We start from the raw sequence: 21,240 nt of genomic DNA, 5'->3' as shown, positions 1-21,240 counted from the left end.
AGTCCATTGAAGATTGGTGGAAGCAGGGAGGACTGCCCACAGACCAAAAAAGAAAACCATTGATGAAGGCTATGCAGAAAAAGAGGCTCCAGTGGACAAAAATGTAAGAAGATTGGACTGTTGAGAAGTGGAAGAAGGTCATATTTTCAGATGAGAGCCATTTCTTTGTCCAAGGAGAGTGAGTACCCTATGTTTGTAAATCAGCAGCTGGAAAGGCTTCTCCTGCCCACATTCAACAAGCTCCTAAACACCTAGCTAAAAAGATGTTCTGGGGTTGTTTTACACATGATAGGCCAGGATCACTGTGCCTGTTGATGGTATGATGAAAAGTGACCAATACATAAAAATATTGGAGAAAAGAGGTCCCACAGATCCAGAAAGACAAAGAACTCATCTTCCAGCTGGACCTCATTTCATGCCACACTTCATTGATATTCTTGAAAAAAAGTGAAAGAGTTACTCAAAAATCCCAACATCCAATTGTTTCAGTGGCCAGGTAACTCTCCTGACATTAACCCAACAGAAAATTTGTGGGATCATAGTGAAAAAGAGACTTTGAATATTAAATTGTGATACAAAGGATAACTTAATACAAGCCATTATAAAAGTATGATTTCAAGATACAGAAATAAGAAAAACATGTTCTACGTTGGTAGAGTCCATGCCTGAGCAAATTAATGATCTTATTAGGAACAGAGGAGCACATATAAATTATTAGGTAAAGTTGGAGTTTAATTTTTATACTTATTTTCTTGTAAAATTAAACTTTTTTCTTTAAAATGTGAGTTTTTGGATTAATTTGTTCCTACTGTATGTTTAAGTGTGGGGATACTTCTTCAAAAACTCTGAGTGATCTACGAGATCATTCTGAATCTCAGTGAGTGACCATAAAGGATAGCTAAACTCATCACTCCAGGACAGGTAACTTTGGTGGTTCCACCTAGTGACAGGCAGAAACCTGCCACTGAGTAGAACCTCTCTTCTCCCCACAAAGTATGCAAATCTAATGTCAATCATCATCAAATTCCTGCCGTGTAACCACAAGGGGTGTACAGGATATGATAGTACTACATGAAAAAATTATATCATTACTAACTTCCTATCTACAATTTTCCTCCAAATCAGTCTGTTACTTGTCAAGACTCCAACATTATCAGATCTTATATTTCTATCGTCTAAGGCACTTTGTACCGTATCAATCCACTTATATCTTGGTCTTCCTCTGGGTCGTTTTCCTGACAACCTGGCAGAGAACACTTGTTTTACTAATCTTTCCTCGCCCATTCTGTTTAGGTGACCATACCACCTGAGATTAGCTCTGCTAACGCATTCCTGGATGCAGACAATGTCAAGTTCTTTCCTAATATCCTCATTTTTAATATGATATTGCCATTGATGCCATCTGTTCATGCCTCTAATCTTTCTCAGGACTCTCATATCTGCGGTCTCTAGTCTTTGGTCAAGTGTTTTACTTCTGACCCAGCTCTCAGATCCATAAGTTAAAACTGGTTTGAACACTGTCTTGTTTAGCTAATTTAGTGTTCTGACTAATTTCTCTCTTATTCCATATGAATTTATTCAATTGACTTCCCACCATACCAGCTTTGCTGATTCTGTTGTCTATTTCCATATTTAATTTATCATCTTCAGTAAAAATCGTGCCTAAGTAGCTGAAATGTTTTACTTGTTCCACAGGTTCTCCGTTCACAACACAGTTGACATTTTCAATGATTCTGCCTATTTTCATTATCTTTGTCTTTTTATTGCTGACCTTCATACCATATCTATTACAACAGCTATTCAATTTAGTCAGAGAATCTTGCAGACTTGTAGCGGATTTATTTAGAAGTATTTATAACATCATCCGCATAAAGCAAAGAGCTGACATCAACGTCTCCAATTTTGATATCATGTTTAATACCACTTTCCTTCATAATGTGATCCATATAGATAATGAATAACAGAGGGGATAATGTACATCCTTGTCTCACACCAGATTTAACATTAAACCATCTTCCTGTACTTCCTTCAATTCTAACTGCTGACTTACAACTCAAATAAAGACTAAGTATTGCTTGATATAATGCCCCAATGACACCATATAACTGCAGCGTATTGAATAGCTTCTCTCTTGGCACCTTATCATATGCCTTTTCCAAATCGACAAAACTTAAATACAGATCTTTGTTATATTCCCGTGCTTTCTCGACTATTTGTCGTAAAGTGAAGATCTGATCCTGACAGCCTCTGTTTGGCCTAAATCCAGCTTGTTCTTCACCAAGCTTTTCTTCTACTATTCTTCTCAACCATTTCTCAAGTATACTTGCATAGATTTTGCCATTAACACTCGTAGGGAAATACCTCTGTAATTCTCACATTCAGTTTTATTTTCCTTTTTATATATGGGTACTATGAGAGCTCTACTCCAATCATCGGGAATTCGTCCCTCTGTCCAGGCTTTATGAACTATGCAGTGCAGTCACTGTAAGACTCTTATACCACCATACTTCAGCATTTCTGATTGAATATCATCTACTCCAGCTGCATTTCCACATTTCAAGCCTTTGATGGCTTTTTCTACTTCAAGTATTCCTGCCTGCATGCCTGGTCAGTGTTTTTTACCACTGCTGTCATCACTGCTTGCTTCATTTAGCAGTTTTTCAAAGTAATTACTCCATACTTCAAGGATATCTTTTATTCCAGTTTTCATGTCACCTGTTTCATCTCTAACTCCTTTTACAGCACTCTTTCCTCCATTCCTAAGCTTCTTCAACAACCTCCAGAATATTTTGCCACCTTCTTGATATTTATTTTCTATATTCTTGCCAAAGTCTTCCCATGACTTTTGTTTAGCTAGTTTTACACGGTGTTTAGCATTCTTGCATTTGTCTCTATATTCACTAAGAGCACAAACTGACTTATTTGACAGGAACTTTTGATATGCTTTCTTCTTTTCCTTCACTGCCTCTTTAACTTCCTGTGTCCACCATGGAGTTCTGATTTTTCTATCCTTGCAGACAACCTTACCACATCCCTCTCTGGCTGAATCAATCAGTGTTTTCTTGAAGGCTTGCCACTGAATCTCCAAGGTTTGGTTCCTGTTCTCAAACTCTTTCATTTTTTCTTCAATAATCTTTGTGTATTTTAGTCTACAGTTCACATCAGAGAGCAGCTCAACTTTTATTCGCTTTAAAACTTTCTTACATGTTATTCTTTTCAATATGAAATTCAATTTTATCCTGCTCATGACTAAATAGTGATCACTTCCAATTTCAAATCCTCTGTACACTCTGGTGTCCTGCACCAGGCAGAAAACATTACTGTCAACAATAACATAGTTAATGAGACTTTTCTTATTCCTAGCCTCTTCTCTCCATGTGAATTTGTGCACATTTTTATGTTGGAACATGGTGTTAGTAATAACCAGTCCATGTCCTGAGCAGAAATCCAACAGATATTTGCCATTATTATTAGCTTTGCTCTTTTCTCCAAATTTTCCCAAAATATTTTTGTATGTCTCACAATCATTTCCTACTCTGCTATTTAGATCCCCAACAAGGACCAACTTTTCATGTTTCGTTGTGTCAGTTGCTTTTTCTAATGCATCAAAAAATTCCTCCACTTCTACCTTAGTAGAACCTTCTGTGGGACCATAGGCACAAATAAGTCTCATTGTCCAGTTCCCCATTCTCGTATTTGCCCACATTACTCTACTTGAGACTGCCTGTCATTCAAGAAGATTAGCCTCGTATTTTGTGTTGAATACTATGGCTACTCCTTCTTTTCCTTGATTGTCATTTCCTGAATATAACATTTTGTATTTATTGCTGAGAAAGATCTCACCAGTTTTGGTCTTTTTTGTTTCAGTCACCCCTATTATGTCGATCTGGTACTTATCTAATTCCTCAGCTAGCTCCATTTCTTTGCCATTCAGGCTTCTTATGTTGATAGTACCGATCTTTAACTCTGGTGATGTTGAGTTGGGGTTTATTTACAGATTTGTTCCAGTAGCTGACTTTTCGCTGTTCGTCCTGGTTCCCTGGCGAAAACAACAGGGCCTTGTTTAACCGGGTGACGCCCCAGCCGGCATGAAATTTTGTCATGTTGTACCATCATTTTTTTTTATTTTGGTTTAACCAATAAGAATACAATTTGGTTGGCTAAATCCCAAATTGCCAGCCCATCCTCGTTCGTTCAGTATCCAAGTAGATACCCAACAGGGTGCGCCACGAGAAGGTCGGTTCTCCGCATTCCTTTAAAGGCTATGTGGAGGTCTCCTCTCAGTTATACAGCTTCGACCCTTAAGCACCCCAAATTTTATTTATTAATGATTGACAATTAATGTGAATCATTAATAAATAAAATCATTAACATCATCAGTGGGAGCAACACCAGAAGAGAGATACCAAGGTTGAAGTAATGCAGAACTCATTATCTATCTCTCATATCCCATATACAACTAATGAAAAAGTGTAGCACCTTATTATGAAAATTCTTTGGATTAGAGAAAGTAGTGAAAAGTAGAAAAATTTTTCACTTTTATAAATAAAATTAAAAATGCAAAGAAATCATATTTTTGTTTAATTCTTTTATACAAATGTGAGCAAACAAAGTTTGCATGTGAAAGTCATAGTGAAGAAAAGAATGTGAATGACAATAAATGGAGCAGTAATGATGTTGAAAAGAGAGTGCAATTAATGGTAAGATGTTGAGTGGGGTTGATGGCAAAGAAGCTCATGCAACTGATGACACGATAGTAGGAAGGAATGACAGGAAAAAACTGTGTAAGATTTGGAAGTATTTTATGAAGAAACTTCACACACAAACTTTGTTTATGCTTGGATAATGAAATATTCTCCCAATGAAAACTTTTTAGTGGTAGCCTGCTTAACCAGGTTACACTCCATCTGTCATAACATTTCATAATGTCACTTATATCAGACCCAATTTTAGGATTTGTTAGAAGATAATTACAGATAGCTTTTTATTAACCTAGAAGAAAATGTGAGGAGTTGACTGAAGCCACTTCAATGGAAACTGTTTTCTGAAAGTACCTATAGAAGGCTATTAAACAAAACAAAACAAAAAAAAGTCTGGGAGTGAGCCTGTGAGAGAGAATCAGACACAGGCATCAATAACTTCCTTAAAAATTCTTGATGCCACTCACAGAACACAGTTTGGTTCAGCACTGTATTTGAGAAAATAGAATTCTGAGACTGGCTGGATTTCTATAGGGTTAGCAGTTTTTTAGGTGAGATGTCTTGGCTTGAGTAGAAAAGGACACCAAGTTTTTGGAGACAAGGCTGTTGATGTGGTATGGTGTGTGTTCCCAGTCAAGGCTAGTGGTAAATGCTGTGTGAATAAGGAAAAGAAAGAAGGAGAAAGATCTAATCCTGTCTGTGGATCTAGGTAGTATTATTGAAGGGGAGTTGGTGAAGACATGGTGAATTGAGATCTTTCTCATCAGAAAGAAAATAGGATTATGTTTTTGTAACATTGAAGTTGCCCTTGTAAATTTCATTATTACCAAAACATGCACACATTGTCCTTAACTCCACTCCCATGAAGACGCCAATCTTCGTGTCAATCTAGAAGGTTGACACAAAGATTGGTGTTGAAGGTATTGGTTGTAGATGATTTTGAAGCATGGAATGTTTAAGCACTGCAAACTTTGTTGAACAGGATGAGGAGTGAAGTTTGTTCTCGTTAGTAACCATGGACAGGATTTGAAGTAATAAGTAGTGGTCACTGATATATATGGCTTTGAATCGCACTGTGAACATGAATGTTTGTGATTGTCTTTAGATAGTAGATGAATTTTATTGCATAATGCGAGACCAGCATCTTGATTATTGAATATGCAAAGTGGCTTGAAAAAATTCCAGGTTTGATCTCTAGAGCAAGGTTTTGTGTTATTGAAGAAAGTTAGAAATTATATTATTTTTTAATCCTTTATCCAGAGTATGTAGGTAAAGTTTGCATGTGAAGTATCTTCATAATGATGCCACTTATAGGTAGAGAGGCTGATATGATCTATATCATTATATTACTACTAGGGGGCTCTTCCCCCTGATGCCTACGTCCCCCCCCTGAGTTCCTGACTGATAGGCCGGTTCTCTTTGAATTCTGATGACTCGAATTTTGAAAACTCGAAAGGGGTTCCTCCCCCCAGTGCCTATGGCGCCCAACCCCCTGAGTTGCAGACTGGAAGGCCAGTTCTCTTCGAATTTTGAAGACTCAACACTCAGGGTAGTCCCCGAGTTTCAAAACGTTTCAAATAACTTGACAAAAAACGTGACACGAAAATGTGACAAAAAAAGGCTTATCATTTTATATTATAGAGTAGATATATCATATGGTATGTATGATCTATATATATGATATAAAAGTTGATAAGCCAGCTTGATGTTAAACAAGAATATAATTTCTTTCTTCTTATCCCAAGATTCCCATGAAATCAAAAACTCATCACAGGAGGTCCCTTTGTGCTGTTTATCAAAGATAATACCAGTGTCAATCCAATTCTGGATCCTGGTTATCACCAACCTCTCCAACACTTTAACCACAACATCTAACACAGATTTTCCTATAATTTAATGATTGAGTTCTGTCACCTCCCTTATGAAGCAGTACAATCTTGTCTTCCTTCCACTCCTTTGGAACTTGACCCAATGTAAGACTCATATTAAACAAATATGCCATTGCAGATATCAACTCCCTGGCACATTCCTTCAAAATACTTAGTGATGTATCATCAAGTCCCATAGCCTTATTAACATCTATTTTACTCATATCCACATATACCTCTTACTCGCTCACAGTCAGTCTTTCTTCATCATTCACTGCTCTCAAACTCTCCATGATGTCACATCCACAAGGATGAAAGACCTTTATGAATTGCTCAATAAATATTTCAACTATTGTATATCCTATGTAACAGTATGCAGAGGATATAGCAGTTCAGTTAGTTCCTCAAACTCACTCCATATATTGACAAACTGCACTCCTTTCTCTTCACACATTTCCACTAACATATCATTTACAATCCTTGCTTTTCCACCTCATATCATATCTGGACAACACACTGACTTTGTTTCTTATATATTATTTTCTTTTATCCTTCTCAACAATATCTAGTCAATATCTGATATCTAGTCTTACATTCTCCTTGTTCCCAGTCAAGTGATTTGTTCCTACTACCAGTGCCAGCTCTTTTGTTCACTTACTCCTCATATCTTGCATCTCAATCACACTATTCACATTAGCTCCCAGAAATCAAATCTTGTGTATCTTCTTGTTCCCCATACTTCTAATAATTGAATCCCCATACAATGCCACTTGTGAGCATTACCTCTTTCATTACCAACATCATTCATTTCCACCTTCTTCACTCTTCCATACATATCTTATAATGCTCTTCATTTCACTCTGCAGCTGCTTCATCTCTTGCCTCATCTTCACCAACTCAGCTTCCAAATCTTGCACAGTTTTTCCCTGTCATTCCTTCCCACTATCTTATCATCAATCGCATGAGCTTGTTTGCCATCAACCCCACTAACATCTTATTATTAATTGTACTCTCTTTTTCAACGTCATTATTGCTCCATTTATCGTCATTCACATTCTTTTCTTCACTATGACTTCCATATGATTTCTTAACAATCTTCCTCAACAACCATTTCAGTTACAAAGCCGTATTCCTTACTCTGATTTAAACGAGCCTCATTGTCCATCAGAATATTGCATCATTGGTCTATAATGTATAATGACATACTAGACAATTCTCTCCTTGCTTTGTGTCAATAGTTTGAAGGTCTCTTCTTGTATCAACATAAAAATGCTCTTCCATCTGCAAAGTGAAGTCTATACTTGTAATGGTTTGATGAGATGGGCGTTGAAGAACTTGACTGGCTTGCAGACAGCACTGAACTCAACCTCAGATGAATACCTGTTGGATGAATTGAAATGCCAATTGCAAGCCAGGCCGGATTGCCTAACATCAGTGACTGACCTTACTGATGGAAGAATGGAAAGGAATTACCAGCAATGTACCAAAATCTAGTAGAATGTCTTCCCAGAAGATTGTTGGGCTGTTATAGCACAAGTCAGGCCAACTCCATATTAATGCTTTTCATATTACAGTGAGAGTTGAGATGAGCAGACATCGGGATATTTTTGATCAGATAGTGTACCAGACCCTCAACTAACAGGTGGTCCAAATCCTGCCATAGGTGGGAATTCTTTATGATTGATTGTCTTTAGGGGAGGATGAATTTCGCTACCACACTTATTGAAGGTCTGGAGCAGCATAAAGAAATTCGATGCTTGATTTCTAGAAAATTGTTTCCAAATTATATAAAAATAAATAAAATAAAATGAAAATCCCTTAGCCTGTCCACTAATTGTCCATAAAAAACAACAACAAACATGTCAGCAGTAAGACTTATCTCTAGGAATCATTCATTGTTGATAAACATAGCTAAGCAGTGTTATGCCACATTGTCGATAAAATGGTTACTACCTCAAAATTGTTAGGGATAGTTTTAAAGAATCTTTGCATGTGCTCCAGATTCATTATCAAAACTGACTCTTTTTTTTTATTTGTATGTTTGTTTATGTTTATAGAATATTAGAATAGAAATATTCTAATTGTGCCCAAATAGAAATATAAAAATATTTTTTCCTAACACATTTAAATTGTACAAACATTTCTCATAATATTTTTAATGAGTTTTTGCCTGAGAGAGAGAGAGAGAGAGAGAGAGCTCTTTGAGTATAGGTAGAGGAATGACAATGAAAAATCAGAATAGAATACTGCACGGTAGGAATTATGATTGGAAAATTCAAATTTTACATGAAAATTATCTTAGAATGTGTGTATTAAAATTTTATTGTTTTACCCCCCCCCCTCTTATAGCAGATTCAGATTAATTCACCTGCTTTAATAAGATTTGAAGATGCTGAAAGTGCATCAGTGGTTAGTGCCATAAGTGATGCAGCAAGTGAAGGAATGGATGATACAAGTATTTCTGAATATCCAACTATGGCATTAGATCGGGAACGGAACAAAAGCTTCCAAGAAAGATTAGAACCTTTATTAGGTAACTACTTCTTCACAAAGGATTTAATATGCTCTTGTATGCGACTTCTGTCTGTTCTTCTTCTGGTAATTTTGCTATAATTAAAATAAAGAGTGATAAAATAATTTTTTTAAAAAATTGTGTAACTTTAATAAAATATAAAATTTAATGTGCAATTTAATTAATTTGTGGTGGTAATAATAATAGGGCTCTTGTAGCTGCTGCTGAGAAAATAAGTTAATATTTAGCCTTCTACAAAAGCTATTTTGATTAGTAATTAATCTTACTGTGTTTTAATTACCTATACATATATTAACTTTTTTCATCATCATAACACTAATTATGGATATAGACCATATTGGTCTGTTCCAGTCTCATTATGCATTCCTCTGCCCAGCCTTCTCTTTCCAGTTGGTTTTTATTTTATTAATTGTTTAGGATATCGGGTGTTGGCCATTCAGTTTACATGTTCTATCCAATTTTGTTTAATTGTTTAGTTTTTCTTCTGTTGATTTTATATTTAATTCTTATAAAATATCTTTTGAATAATGTGTATTTTGCAGTTCATCTCATGAATCTCATTTCACCTATCTTTATTCTTTGTTTATCTTGTTTGTTCATTGCCCAAATTTCCCTGCCATATAACAGTGCAGTAACTGATAAAGCATTGTATATTTTCAAGTGTGTTTCTTTTTGTATAATATTTGGATTCAGTGTTCTTTTTATCACGCCTATAATCTGTAAAAATGTTGATGTTTTTAATTTTATCTTTTTCTCCTTTATGTGATATTTCACATTGTAGATAATTGAAAGTATTTATCTGTTTTATTATTAATAACTATTTTACTTCTAACTATAGTTTCTCCACAAAATGGCATTGTTTTAGTTTTATCTATGAATATTTTCATTCCAAACTGTTCTACTATAATATTAATTTATTTTCACAGCACTGATTGCAACACCAATAAGTTAATAAATATTAATTATTTTCTTATTCTGTTTATATTTCATTGGTATTATATCCAATATCTTCAAAGCACAAGAATGTTCAATTTGTCACAATACATGAAACTATAATACTATAGTTTCATGTATTGTGAAACTATACATGAAACTATAGTTATAACCTATAGAAATAACTATAGGTTCTACTATGTTTAAATTATATATCGCTCTTTGTAAATTGTCTTCCTTATCTGATATTTTTACCTGATCTGCAAATAATAGCATATGCATTTTGTTATTTCAGGAAATTTCTATTCCTGGATTATTTAAGCTGTTCCACTGTATTAATATTTCATTAATATAAATATTAAAAAGCATTGGATACAAAGGGCAGCTCTGTCTTATTCCTTGGTTTATAGATTGTTTTTCATACATTTTTTCATTTATTTTTATTTCATTATCTGCTGGATATAATATCCACTTGATTTATTTGACCTTGAACAATATGGGCATGGGGGTTATGAGCACTGACCCCCCCCCTGCACAGTTGAAAATCCATGTATAACTTCTGACTCAAAAAAAAAATTTAACTACTAATAGCCTACTGTTGACCAGAAGCCTTACTGATAAATACAGTCGATTAACGTATATTTTGTATGTTATATGTATTATATACTGTATACTTACAACAAGTAAGCTAGAGAAAAAAAAAGTGCTGTATTTATTGACACCGTAAGCGTATGTAATCTGTTTACAAGTGAATCGCCTGTCTGTCAGTACCTACATTAATATTGTCTTATGTGATACAAAATACTGTACATGTTATACATGTTACTAATACTGGACATAAAAAATTAAAAGATAATGTGAAAAAGAAATTCATATTTATTTACAGGTATAATGATTCATCCATTGATAATGAAGCATCAGCAATACGATTGCTTAATGGTAGCGTTAGATATTTAATGGAGAACTTCTTGACAAGTTATTCATTCAGGATCTAACATAAGCTTTGCAAAATAACTAAGAAATTTGCATAATAACTGCTTACCAGCGGAAGGTGAGAAACACCTAAGTTGTTGTATGTGAAAGTATATATCAGTATATGTAATATATTGGAATTATTTATTGTCAAACGGAAAGCTAAAATCAAGAATTCTGTCAGATTAGCATTTCATGTAAAGGAATAATAGCTTAATTTATGTATTATTAAGCTATCAAAAAGTCGTAAGGTAAGAAATGACTAAAAGGATCAATGGTCACGTCTAAGCTGCAAGTGCCTGTCATAAAGCTGAAGGCTGCAGCTCACGGAGAAGGCTGATGTAAGCACCTTTCCTTGAAAACAACACCTAATAGCAAGGAGGGAAAGCGGGGGGGGGGGGGGGTCAACCTAAGGGCGATGTAAGCTATGGATCACGCGAAAAACAATACAGAAAAAGAGGGCGCTGAGAAAGAATATTTAAGGCAATACTTGCCAAGCTCTGGGCTTTTTTCTGGTTTCTTCCGGGATTTTGGAGATCGAGGACTCTCGACGCGAGATAGGACAATCTAAGGGTGCTATGTCGACAGACAGCTGGCCGTATTCATGACTTGTGCTGAGAGGTATTCCATAGAGACCTGTACGAGAATTAACAGCTTGTGCAGAATTGTGCCAAACGCTGAATGACCCATCTGAGTGAGCGGAGAAGGCTGGTAGTTCCAGCCATTTTCCTGATTTGTGTCTGGTAGCAGAGAACGGAACAACTCAGCCATGAGACCTGACCCGAGCAACACGTGGCAGCTAATAGACCTTCGGAGGGACTTGGTAAAGTAAAGATCCTTTTGTTTTATATCTTGAGATTGTTTGAAGGTAGAATTTCTGTATTGATAAAGCAAGACTGAGGACATTTTAGAGAACTTTGACAGGATAGAGTAATTAATACAGCCAATTCTATTAGACAAAGAATTGTATAGGATAAATCTCTAACTTGTATATGATTGAAGTAGTGAAAATCCTTTGTTAATTGAGTAAATTTAACTAAGAGAAAAATGAGTTGTGAAATATCTGTTTGAAGTAAATGTGAATGAAGGAACTCGACTTGAGTATGACATTGTTTAATTATCCATTTGTATTACATGATTTTGCATGTCAGTTTATGTAAGAAGTTAGATTAGTATTGAACAGTTTGTATAGCTTAGCATATACATTCACTCAGCTAGCAATTCAGAAGTTTTGATAACTTAATACAAGATTTAATGTACCTGTCTTTTAGCATTAATAAACATGTTTTGCTACTTGAACCTGAGTCTTGCCTGAATTCGAGGTGTCAAACTACCACTTTTGAAAATAGAACCAAATAGCAGGAAGGAGTTTAGATAATTATATAATTGAGATTAGATCTTAGGTTACGACTGCACGGTACCGAGATCTATATACTCGCATATGAATTCTAGATTAACGTATATGCCTAAAACCTAAGCATATTTCCCTGAGCTTGAATTATATTCTTGTTATAGGAAGCTGGCTGGTGCAGATAAAATATAAATTTGCCAGTTTCTGAAGAGGAAATATCCCTAGGAGCCAAACCAGGTTATATATTAATGAGAGAGATATAAAATTAAGGTAAAAGGATATAGAGAAGACTGGATCAATTTGGATCATACTTAAATATACTCTAATAAAGAAACGAAAATACAGAGACATAACAGTAACCTAGTGTAGTGTAATCAATACAATTACTTCACAGTATCCTAGCCTATACACTGATTAATCGTTATAAAATTTTTATTTTATGTTAATTAACTGTAATTAATTACAGTTAATTTTACGCAGTTATGATTAAATCATAACTGCATAAAACTACATAACAGCATCTTTATATTTGTTTACATTTCTCTTGTCTGTGAATGGTGCAGTCTGTAAGTGTTTGTGTGCATAAGTTTTAATAAAGTTTAACTTTTTATAATAGACTTGCATATATTTTATGGTAACGAATGATAAAATAGATTAGTATCTACATATGTTTTATGTATTCATGACATATAACTTTTTCATAGTGTTTTAGATATTTCTAGACTACATGGTTCATCTGCGAGTTTTTCAAATTGTCTCAAATCTCCAAAATAGTTTCCAGTATATTGAAAAAAAATCAGCATGTAAGTTGGATCCACATAGTTCAAACCAGTGTTGTTCAAGGGTCAACCGCATATCAAACAGGATACATCTTTTTATATTATCAAAATTAACTTTTTTATGTTTATATGTTAACTGTTTGTAACTGGGTGTTTACATACACTCTCTCTCTATGTGTAGTCAAAACATTAGAGATAAGGGAGATGGGAAGTTGACACTGCCATCTCCATGCAGAGTACCCAAACCAAATGCAGATGGTAAATAGGCAGATATCAGAGCTTTCCAACAGTGGGTTGCAATTGATGAATATGGGTAAATATGACAATCTATAGCAACTTTGATCCTGGACATATTATCAGTGCAAGACAGATGGGTAATTCTATCGCCCAAGTTACTACTTGGGCGATAAGTAGTATGGTTGCCGTCAAGAAACCCCAGGTTTCTTGACGGCCACCATAACAAGGGTCTACTGTGAGTAGACCCTTCACGAAACTAATGGTACCTATAGAAATAAATAAATTAGTTATTTTCTATTTTATCATTTGACTATACAATCATATAAGTTATTTTTTTACATATGTCCAATAGCCATATAAACTTAATCTATGAAATATATGTGTGTAGTGTATGCATGCATGTACATTTTGCCATTCATGTATATGAAAGAGCAGTTTATAAGGCAGAACACCAAAATAAGATGGTAACAATTATTTTAATTGACAACACAACATATCATATAATTACATAGAATTTCTTCAGGTGTAAGCATAACACCCAGTAGACAAAAGTGAAGACTAACAAAGGTGTCAACTACTGTATTTTTTTTTTGCATTATAATTGCATTTCCTCAATCTTTCTTCATACTCTCAGCATTCCAGAGAATAGAAACCACTTTAGTCAATCTTCTCTGGTAATTTTCTGGTATCTCTTCATCCTTTTGAAAACTAGATGACTAAATCTATGCACAGTAATCCATAATATGGCTTGATCAAAAACTTATACATTGAAACCATAATATTGTTACTTCTATACATCAGTGTCATCCACATCATTGCCATAATCCACTGTGCTCTGTACTCACAATTTTAGCAGTATGTCCCCAAAATTTTAAGCCATTATTAACCATCAATCCGGATCCCTTATCTTCTCACCACATTTAGGATATCCTCATTAATTGTACACTCTGCATCCCATCTTTGCTTTCTGAATTTTAAAACTTTACACTTTGCAACATGGAACTGGTAGCACCACTCAATTTTCCATTCACGCAGTCTATTCAAGTCTTCTTACAAACCCACATCTGCTTTATGCAATAGTCCTTCCCGACTTTGCATCATCTGCGAATAACTACATACATTTCCCAATATCAATAACATACAATAACCTACAGCCATAACTGAAAAACACTATCGAAGTACATCACTAGTAACATTCCTCTTCTGCGATATTGTCCCCCATTCCCCCCACCCCAAAAAAAACAAAAAAACTTGCTGATATATATATCTAACAGCCATGCAAAATCTCAACATATATCACAGTGTATACATTTTCCTTGTCCCTTCTTTTAGTGTTGCGCGGTGATCAGCATTCATTTTGGAAATTATGAACTTTACAACCGTGTTATAAATAACTATTTTTAATTTCCTCACGTTTCGACCTTCATATCAAGGTCAGTATATACAAATATACAAGGACAAGCTGAGTTACATTTCACATAGTAAGCTAAAGAAACAATGATTTCATCACCGGTTGTTCTACTGGCATCACCTCTAGTGGGGGAGAAAAAAGATACAGATAAAATTAAAAATTAATTAAATATTTAGAAACTACATCAAAGCTAAATTCTATTTAAGATAACATGGGAGAAACATTCTTTCCTATCGATAGTTTTCTTACAGTAACAATGATGTTTTATTTTTAACATGACAGTTGTTATATTATATTTAAGATTCTGGATTATCTATAGTCCTGTTTATAGTTAGCTCTTAGGATGAAAGGTTCCGTGGGTAGAATATGTGCCTTCCATATGACGTCTCTGCCCTCTTTACGAATGTCCCAATCAATGATACAATCCTTCTTTTACAGGACAAATTCCCTCCAGATATCACGGTGCTCTTTGCACATGTATTATGTTCTGGTTATTTTGTATGGAAAAGCGCTTTTTACCTACAAAAAAACAGCTATGGGCTCACCATTATTTCCCCCCCCTTCCCCGTCGCTAACTTTTATATGGAACATTTTGAGCAGCATGCTCTAGATTAGGTAGGTAGGTATGATAGCTGGGTTGGGTAATTTACAGCCTCCCTCGATGAGTCCTTGATTCCCTGGAGATCTCAGATAATACTAATAATAATAACAGGGGTTTGAAGATCTGCTCCAATGAACAAGCACTGAAAGACGAATTTCAAGTTATCAGCAATACTTTTTTCTAAAAAATGGTTACAGCCAAAACACCATTAACAAAATTCTCTACAAGACCTCAATAAAAAACAAAGATAAACCAAACTACAATAAAACTATAATCATTCCTTACATTAAAGGGACATCAGATAAAATAAACAGAATACTACAGTAATACAACCTCAAAGCCACCTTTAACACGTTCGCTGCCAACTACGAGTATACTCGTAGTGGGTAAACCTGCTTCACAAGCCAGCTACGAGTATACTCGTATGATGCTTACCTCTGGGAACGAGATTATTGTAGTGACCTTGAAGAAGTGAAAATCCTTGGCTTGTGGGGCTAGCATCAAAACTATGTATTCTCATAGACCGTATATGCTCTGTACAAGCCAACTACGAGTATACTCGTAGGACGTTTACCTTTGGTAACGAGATTATCGTACTGACCTTGAAGAAGAAAAACTGCTCGGCGTAGGGGAACAGACCATGCCAAAGTAGCGTGGCAGCGAACGTATTAAACCTCCTGCAAAATTAAAAAGCTTATTCAAATCATCCAAAGACCCACTTCCTCTGCTGGCCCACCCTGGAATATACCATATTTATGGCACCTGTAATCTACCATACATAGGGGAAACAGGATGCACAATTCCTATCAGACAAAAGGAACATAAATGGCACATATAATAACTATGGTGAAGCTTGCCTTTCTGATCATGTCCTGAACACTTTACATAGAATTGACTGGAAAAGCACCAGTTCTTTACATCACACCAAAAACATGGTAAGAACGCAAATTTAAGGAAGCCTGTAAGATTCTTATCAATCACCCAAATCTAAAAAATAATTGTCTAAAAATCCCAAGCATATGGAAGGCACATATTCTACCCACGGAACCTTTCATCCTAAGAGCTAACTATAAACAGGATTGTAGATAATCCAAAATCTTAAAACTAATATAACAACTGTCATGTTAAAAATAGGACATCATTGTTACTGTAAAAAAACTATCAATATGAAAGAATTTTTCTCCCATGTTATCTTGAATAGAATTTAGCGTTGATGTAGTTTCTAAATATTTAATTAATTTTTAATTTTATCTATCTTTTTTTTTTCCCACTAGAGGTCATGCCAGTAGAATAACCGGTGATGAAATCGTTGTTTCTTTAGCTTACTGTGTGAAATGTAACTCAGCTTGTCCTTGTATATTTGTATATACTCCAGATCAGTGGCAGCTGGTGACAATAGAAACAGGTGGGCCAGGGGCCAAAAACAACTTAATTTTTTTATATTTATATAGTGGGTTCTATTATTGATTTATAGTTATTATTACTATTATCTTCAAGAGGGAAGAACATTTGATAACATTTAAAAGTGGTAACAACAGCTCACAAATTGACTACATTTTGACTAGAAGAAAACATCTTAAGGTTGTGACAAATTGTAAGGTAATTCCAACAGATCAAGTAGCACAACAACACCGACTGCTGTGCGCAGACTTTAAATTAAGATCGAAGATAAGAACTTCTGGTTGCCATGGGATGAAGACAATTAAGTGGTTTCGCTTAAAAGAAGAGAGTGTGAGGAATCATTTTAGGGAGAGAGTGTTAGAGAGGATTTCGGATGGACTGGAAAGTGTACAAGATTGGTGGAAACATAATTCAAAAGTAATCCTGAGCTGTGCAATCGAGGTGCTTGGTGAGACATCTGGAAAGATTAGAGAGCAGAAGGAGGGTTGGTGGTGGAATAATGATGTACAAGTGGCAGTGACAGCTAAGAGGAAGGCAAAGCAGAAGTGGGATGAGTCAAGAGTGGAAGAGGACAGAGAGGTGTACAAAGAGAGAAAGCAAGAAGCCAAGAGAGTTGTGGCACAGGCGAAGGCCATGGCATATCAAGATCTGTATGATCAATTAGAAACAAAGGAAGGACAGAGAAAAATTTACCAACTAGCGAAATGTAGAAATAAAGCAGCTAAGGACATCTTACATGTGAGGCAGATCAAAGATGCTGAAGGAAGAGTATTATGGAGGGATGTGGACATAAGAAACAGATGGAAAATATACTTTGAGGGACTTCTGAATGAGGAAAATGCAAGGACTCACAGAGGAGATGGGCAGCCTTCTGAGGGGATGGTGCAGAACATCAGTAGAATGGAAGTGACGGAGGCCATGAAGAGGATGAGGAATGGAAAAGCGGTGGGCCCCGACAGAATTCCAGTGGAGGCATGGAAGGCACTGGGGGGAGAGGGAATTGACCTGCTGTGGGACCTGTTCATGAAAGTTTGCCAACAGGAAAATATACCCAAGGAATGGAGGGAGAGTACTCTTGTTCCCATCTACAAGGGTAAAGGGGATGCACAAGACTGTAAAAATTACAGAGGAATAAAGTTGATGTCCCACACAATGAAGATCCTAGAAAGGGTTCTTGATGGTAGATTGAGGGAGGAGGTGGAGATTGCAAAGGAACAATTTGGCTTCATGCCTGGTAGATCAACAACAGATGCTATCTTTGGGTTACGACAGATGATGGAAAAATATCGAGAGAAACAAAGGGAGCTACATCTGGTATTTATTGATCTGGAGAAAGCATACGATAGAGTGCCAAGGCAAGAAGTCTGGAGGTGTCTGAGGGAGAAGAAGGTGCCGGAGAAATATGTCAGGTTGGTGCACGAAATGTACAGAAATGTGAAGACAAGTGTTCGGACCTGTTTGGGACAGACAGAAAGTTTTCAAGTAACAGTTGGCTTGCATCAAGGGTCAGCATTAAGTCCGTTTCTGTTTAATATTGTGATGGAGGTGGTAACAGAGGTGGTGAGAGAAGATGCGCCTTGGACAATGTTGTATGCAGATGACATCTTGCTGTGTGTAGATTCAAGAGAAGAAGCGGAAACTAAACTGGAAAGATGGAGAAAAGTACTGGAAGAGAGAGGTATGAGACTGAGCAGAAGTAAGACAGAGTATATGTGTTGCGCAGTGGGCAGTGGCCAGGAGACAGACCTGGAGCTGGAAGGAAATGTCATCAGGAAGGTGAGAGACTTTAGATACTTAGGTTCGACAGTGGAAGAAGATGGAGGAGGTGAGAAGGAAGTGGGATGCAGGATACAAGCAGGTTGGAGGAACTGGAGGGAGATGGCTGGAGTGTTATGTGATAAGAGGGTGCCGATCAATCTGAAAGGCAAAATTTATAGGACAGTAGTGAGGCCAGCTATGACATATGCTATAGAAACTGTGGCCCTGAGGAAAAATAACATTAGCAGGATGGAAGTAGCAGAGATGAGAATGCTTAGGTGGATGTGCAGTGTGACCAGAAAGGATCATCTGAGAAATGACTATGTCAGGGGAACAGTGAAAGTTACGAACTTAGGAGCGAAAATACAGGAGGCAAGGTTGAGATGGTTTGGTCATGTGATGAGGAGAGAGGACGAATATGTGGGAAGAAGGGTCATGCAGATGGATGTGCAAGGAAGGCGGAAGCGTGGGCGGCCAAAGAAGAGATGGAGGGAGCTGGTAGAAGAGGACTTGAAGATGAAGAACTTGGATGTGGTGACAGCCCAAGACAGGAAGGTGTGGAGGAGACTCATAATAAACAGTGACCCCACTTAAGTGGGAGAAGCTGCAGAAGAAGAAGAAGATTACTAAATTGGCCCCAAGATAAGCATTGCATCTGGTAAACAGACACGATCGCTAATGCACGTGGCTCATACATGCCCTGTGTTCTACACGTATAAAATAGGGCAAGCCGTAGCACACCAGAGACCATACTAAGTTGCATTATACAATATTGCCACAAAATACTACAGTAATTTTTTTTATTAAACAATAAAACGTGTTGGAAATAGATCAAAAAATAATAATTACAAGAAATATAATTTTTAAAACTACAATTATTGGGCTAGTTATACAAATATAGGTTGCCCAGCCCCTATGGCCCCTATAGACGAGCTGACCCTGCTCCAGATGATGACCTTGATATGAAGGTCGAAACATCGGGAAATTAAAAATAGTTATTTTTAACACGGTTGTAAAGTCCATAATTTCCAAAATGAATCTTCCTTGTCCAATGAATATGTTACTTCGATAAATAACTAGATTGCTAAAACAGTGTTGGAATAACTGATGCTGTCAATCAAAAAAGAATGACACTGTTGTCACTACAGTTCTGATTCTTGGTTCTCATTAGATTAACCACAACTCTAAACACACAGACTGGCCTCTGATTTCAGTCTTAGTCTTATCAACTTCCTTATGAAGTGGAACAACTTTGTCTCCTCTTTCCCCTACTTGGCCCAGTGTCATAGTCTCAGACACTTCGACCGTAATTTCAAGCCAACCTACAACATCAGTATTGTGTATGCACGTTTTAACACTCATGTTAAAACGGTACATCAGAGTTGTTAACTCTGATGTTGAAGATGTTACTTCAGATAATGGCAATGATGCAGAGAACCCTGACATGAAGAAATAGAGAGGTTGTGATCCATTGTGTAGGGCCTTGATCGGGCCTAATATGGATTATTGCCCACAGATTTGGTCATCGGGTTTTCATGGTGATGGGGATATGTTGAAAAGGGTCCAGAGAAGATTCACAAAGGTGATTGGTGGTATTTGGAATGTGGAGCGAGGAATTTGGAAAGAGGACAGATTGAAAGAATGTAAGTTGCAGAGCCTCGTGAATAGGAGGAAGGGGGGGGGGATATGATTGAGACATATAGGCTGGTCAGGATTTGTTATAAGGTTGACAAAAAAAGATTTTCATAGAATGGGAGGGGGGTGGAGCAGGGGGGTCATTGCTGGAGGGTGTGAGCAGAGGTGGGGGTGGGTTCTTTGCATGGAAAGTGGTTGGTGAGTAGAATGCATTGTTCGAGTGTGTTGTGAATGTAGACACATTGAAGCAGTTTAAACATGACCTCTCATGATGAGTCTCTGACTCCATGGAGGTCAGATGTTAATAATAATTACCGTATTTGCTGGCATATAAGACACACTTTTTTACTTTGGGAATAGGTCTAAAAAACAGGGTGCTTCTTATACACCGATACTCACAGAACAGAAGATGTTAAAAATAAACTCAAGGAATTGAAAATTCAGTTTGCTGTAATTCCAGGAGGTCTAACTAGTTAGCTTCAACCTTTAGATGTCTGTATTAATAAATTTAAGGGATTTATGAAGGACAAGTGGAACAGCTGGATGCAGTCTTCAGATCTTGAGGTTATGTCACCAGGAAGAAGCCTAGCATTTCACAAGTTTGTGAGTGGGTCAAAACTTCATGGGATGCTGTGAAAACTGAGACAGTGGTTAAATCATTTAAGAAGTGTGGCATTAGTAATGCACTGGATGGTACAGAGGACAATTTGTTGTATGAGGACTCTGATTCTGATTTAGAAGAGGTTTCAAATGTCTCTTCATTTAGCTCTGGAGATGAATTTCTGGTTTTTGACAAAGAAGATTAAAAAGTGGCTACTCTTTCCTTGTTAGATTAGGTATTTGTTGAAAGTAGACCTACTTATATTTTAAATACTGTAAATTCATTATAATATTCAGTGATAAAGTTTTTTTCCTAAAAAATGTGTACCAAAAAGAGGGGGTGCATCTTATACGCCAGCAAATACGGTAATAATAATAATATAGTTATAGATGAGACTGATGTATTGTGTGTTGATTTGTTCAGCATGTTGTGTTTGTTTACACATTCACGTTCATGTATT

At 36.3% G+C, this 21,240-nt stretch overlaps 1 protein-coding gene across 10 annotated transcripts in view; it reads left to right on the top strand.

Annotated features, from left to right (window-relative positions):
• spri (Src homology 2 domain-containing protein sprint) overlaps positions 1-21,240 on the top strand; it is a 488,442-nt gene that overhangs the window by 317,955 nt on the left and 149,247 nt on the right. For 9 of the 10 annotated variants that reach the window (XM_090400599.1, XM_090400601.1, XM_090400604.1 and 6 more), the window contains one exon: positions 8,918-9,101. In XM_090400599.1, coding sequence (XP_090256725.1) covers positions 8,918-9,101 — 184 coding nt within the window. The remainder of the gene's footprint in view (positions 1-8,917; positions 9,102-21,240) is intronic. The other variant, XM_090400600.1, reaches the window with a different exon arrangement.

Source organism: Typopeltis vanoorti, chromosome 11 (assembly GCF_054136105.1).
Source record: "Typopeltis vanoorti isolate ZY-2024b chromosome 11, IOZ_Tvanoo_1.0, whole genome shotgun sequence".
Lineage (NCBI taxonomy): Eukaryota > Metazoa > Arthropoda > Arachnida > Uropygi > Thelyphonidae > Typopeltis > Typopeltis vanoorti.
Note: the sequence above shows the minus strand (reverse complement) of the source record. Positions and strands in the feature narration are given on the sequence as shown.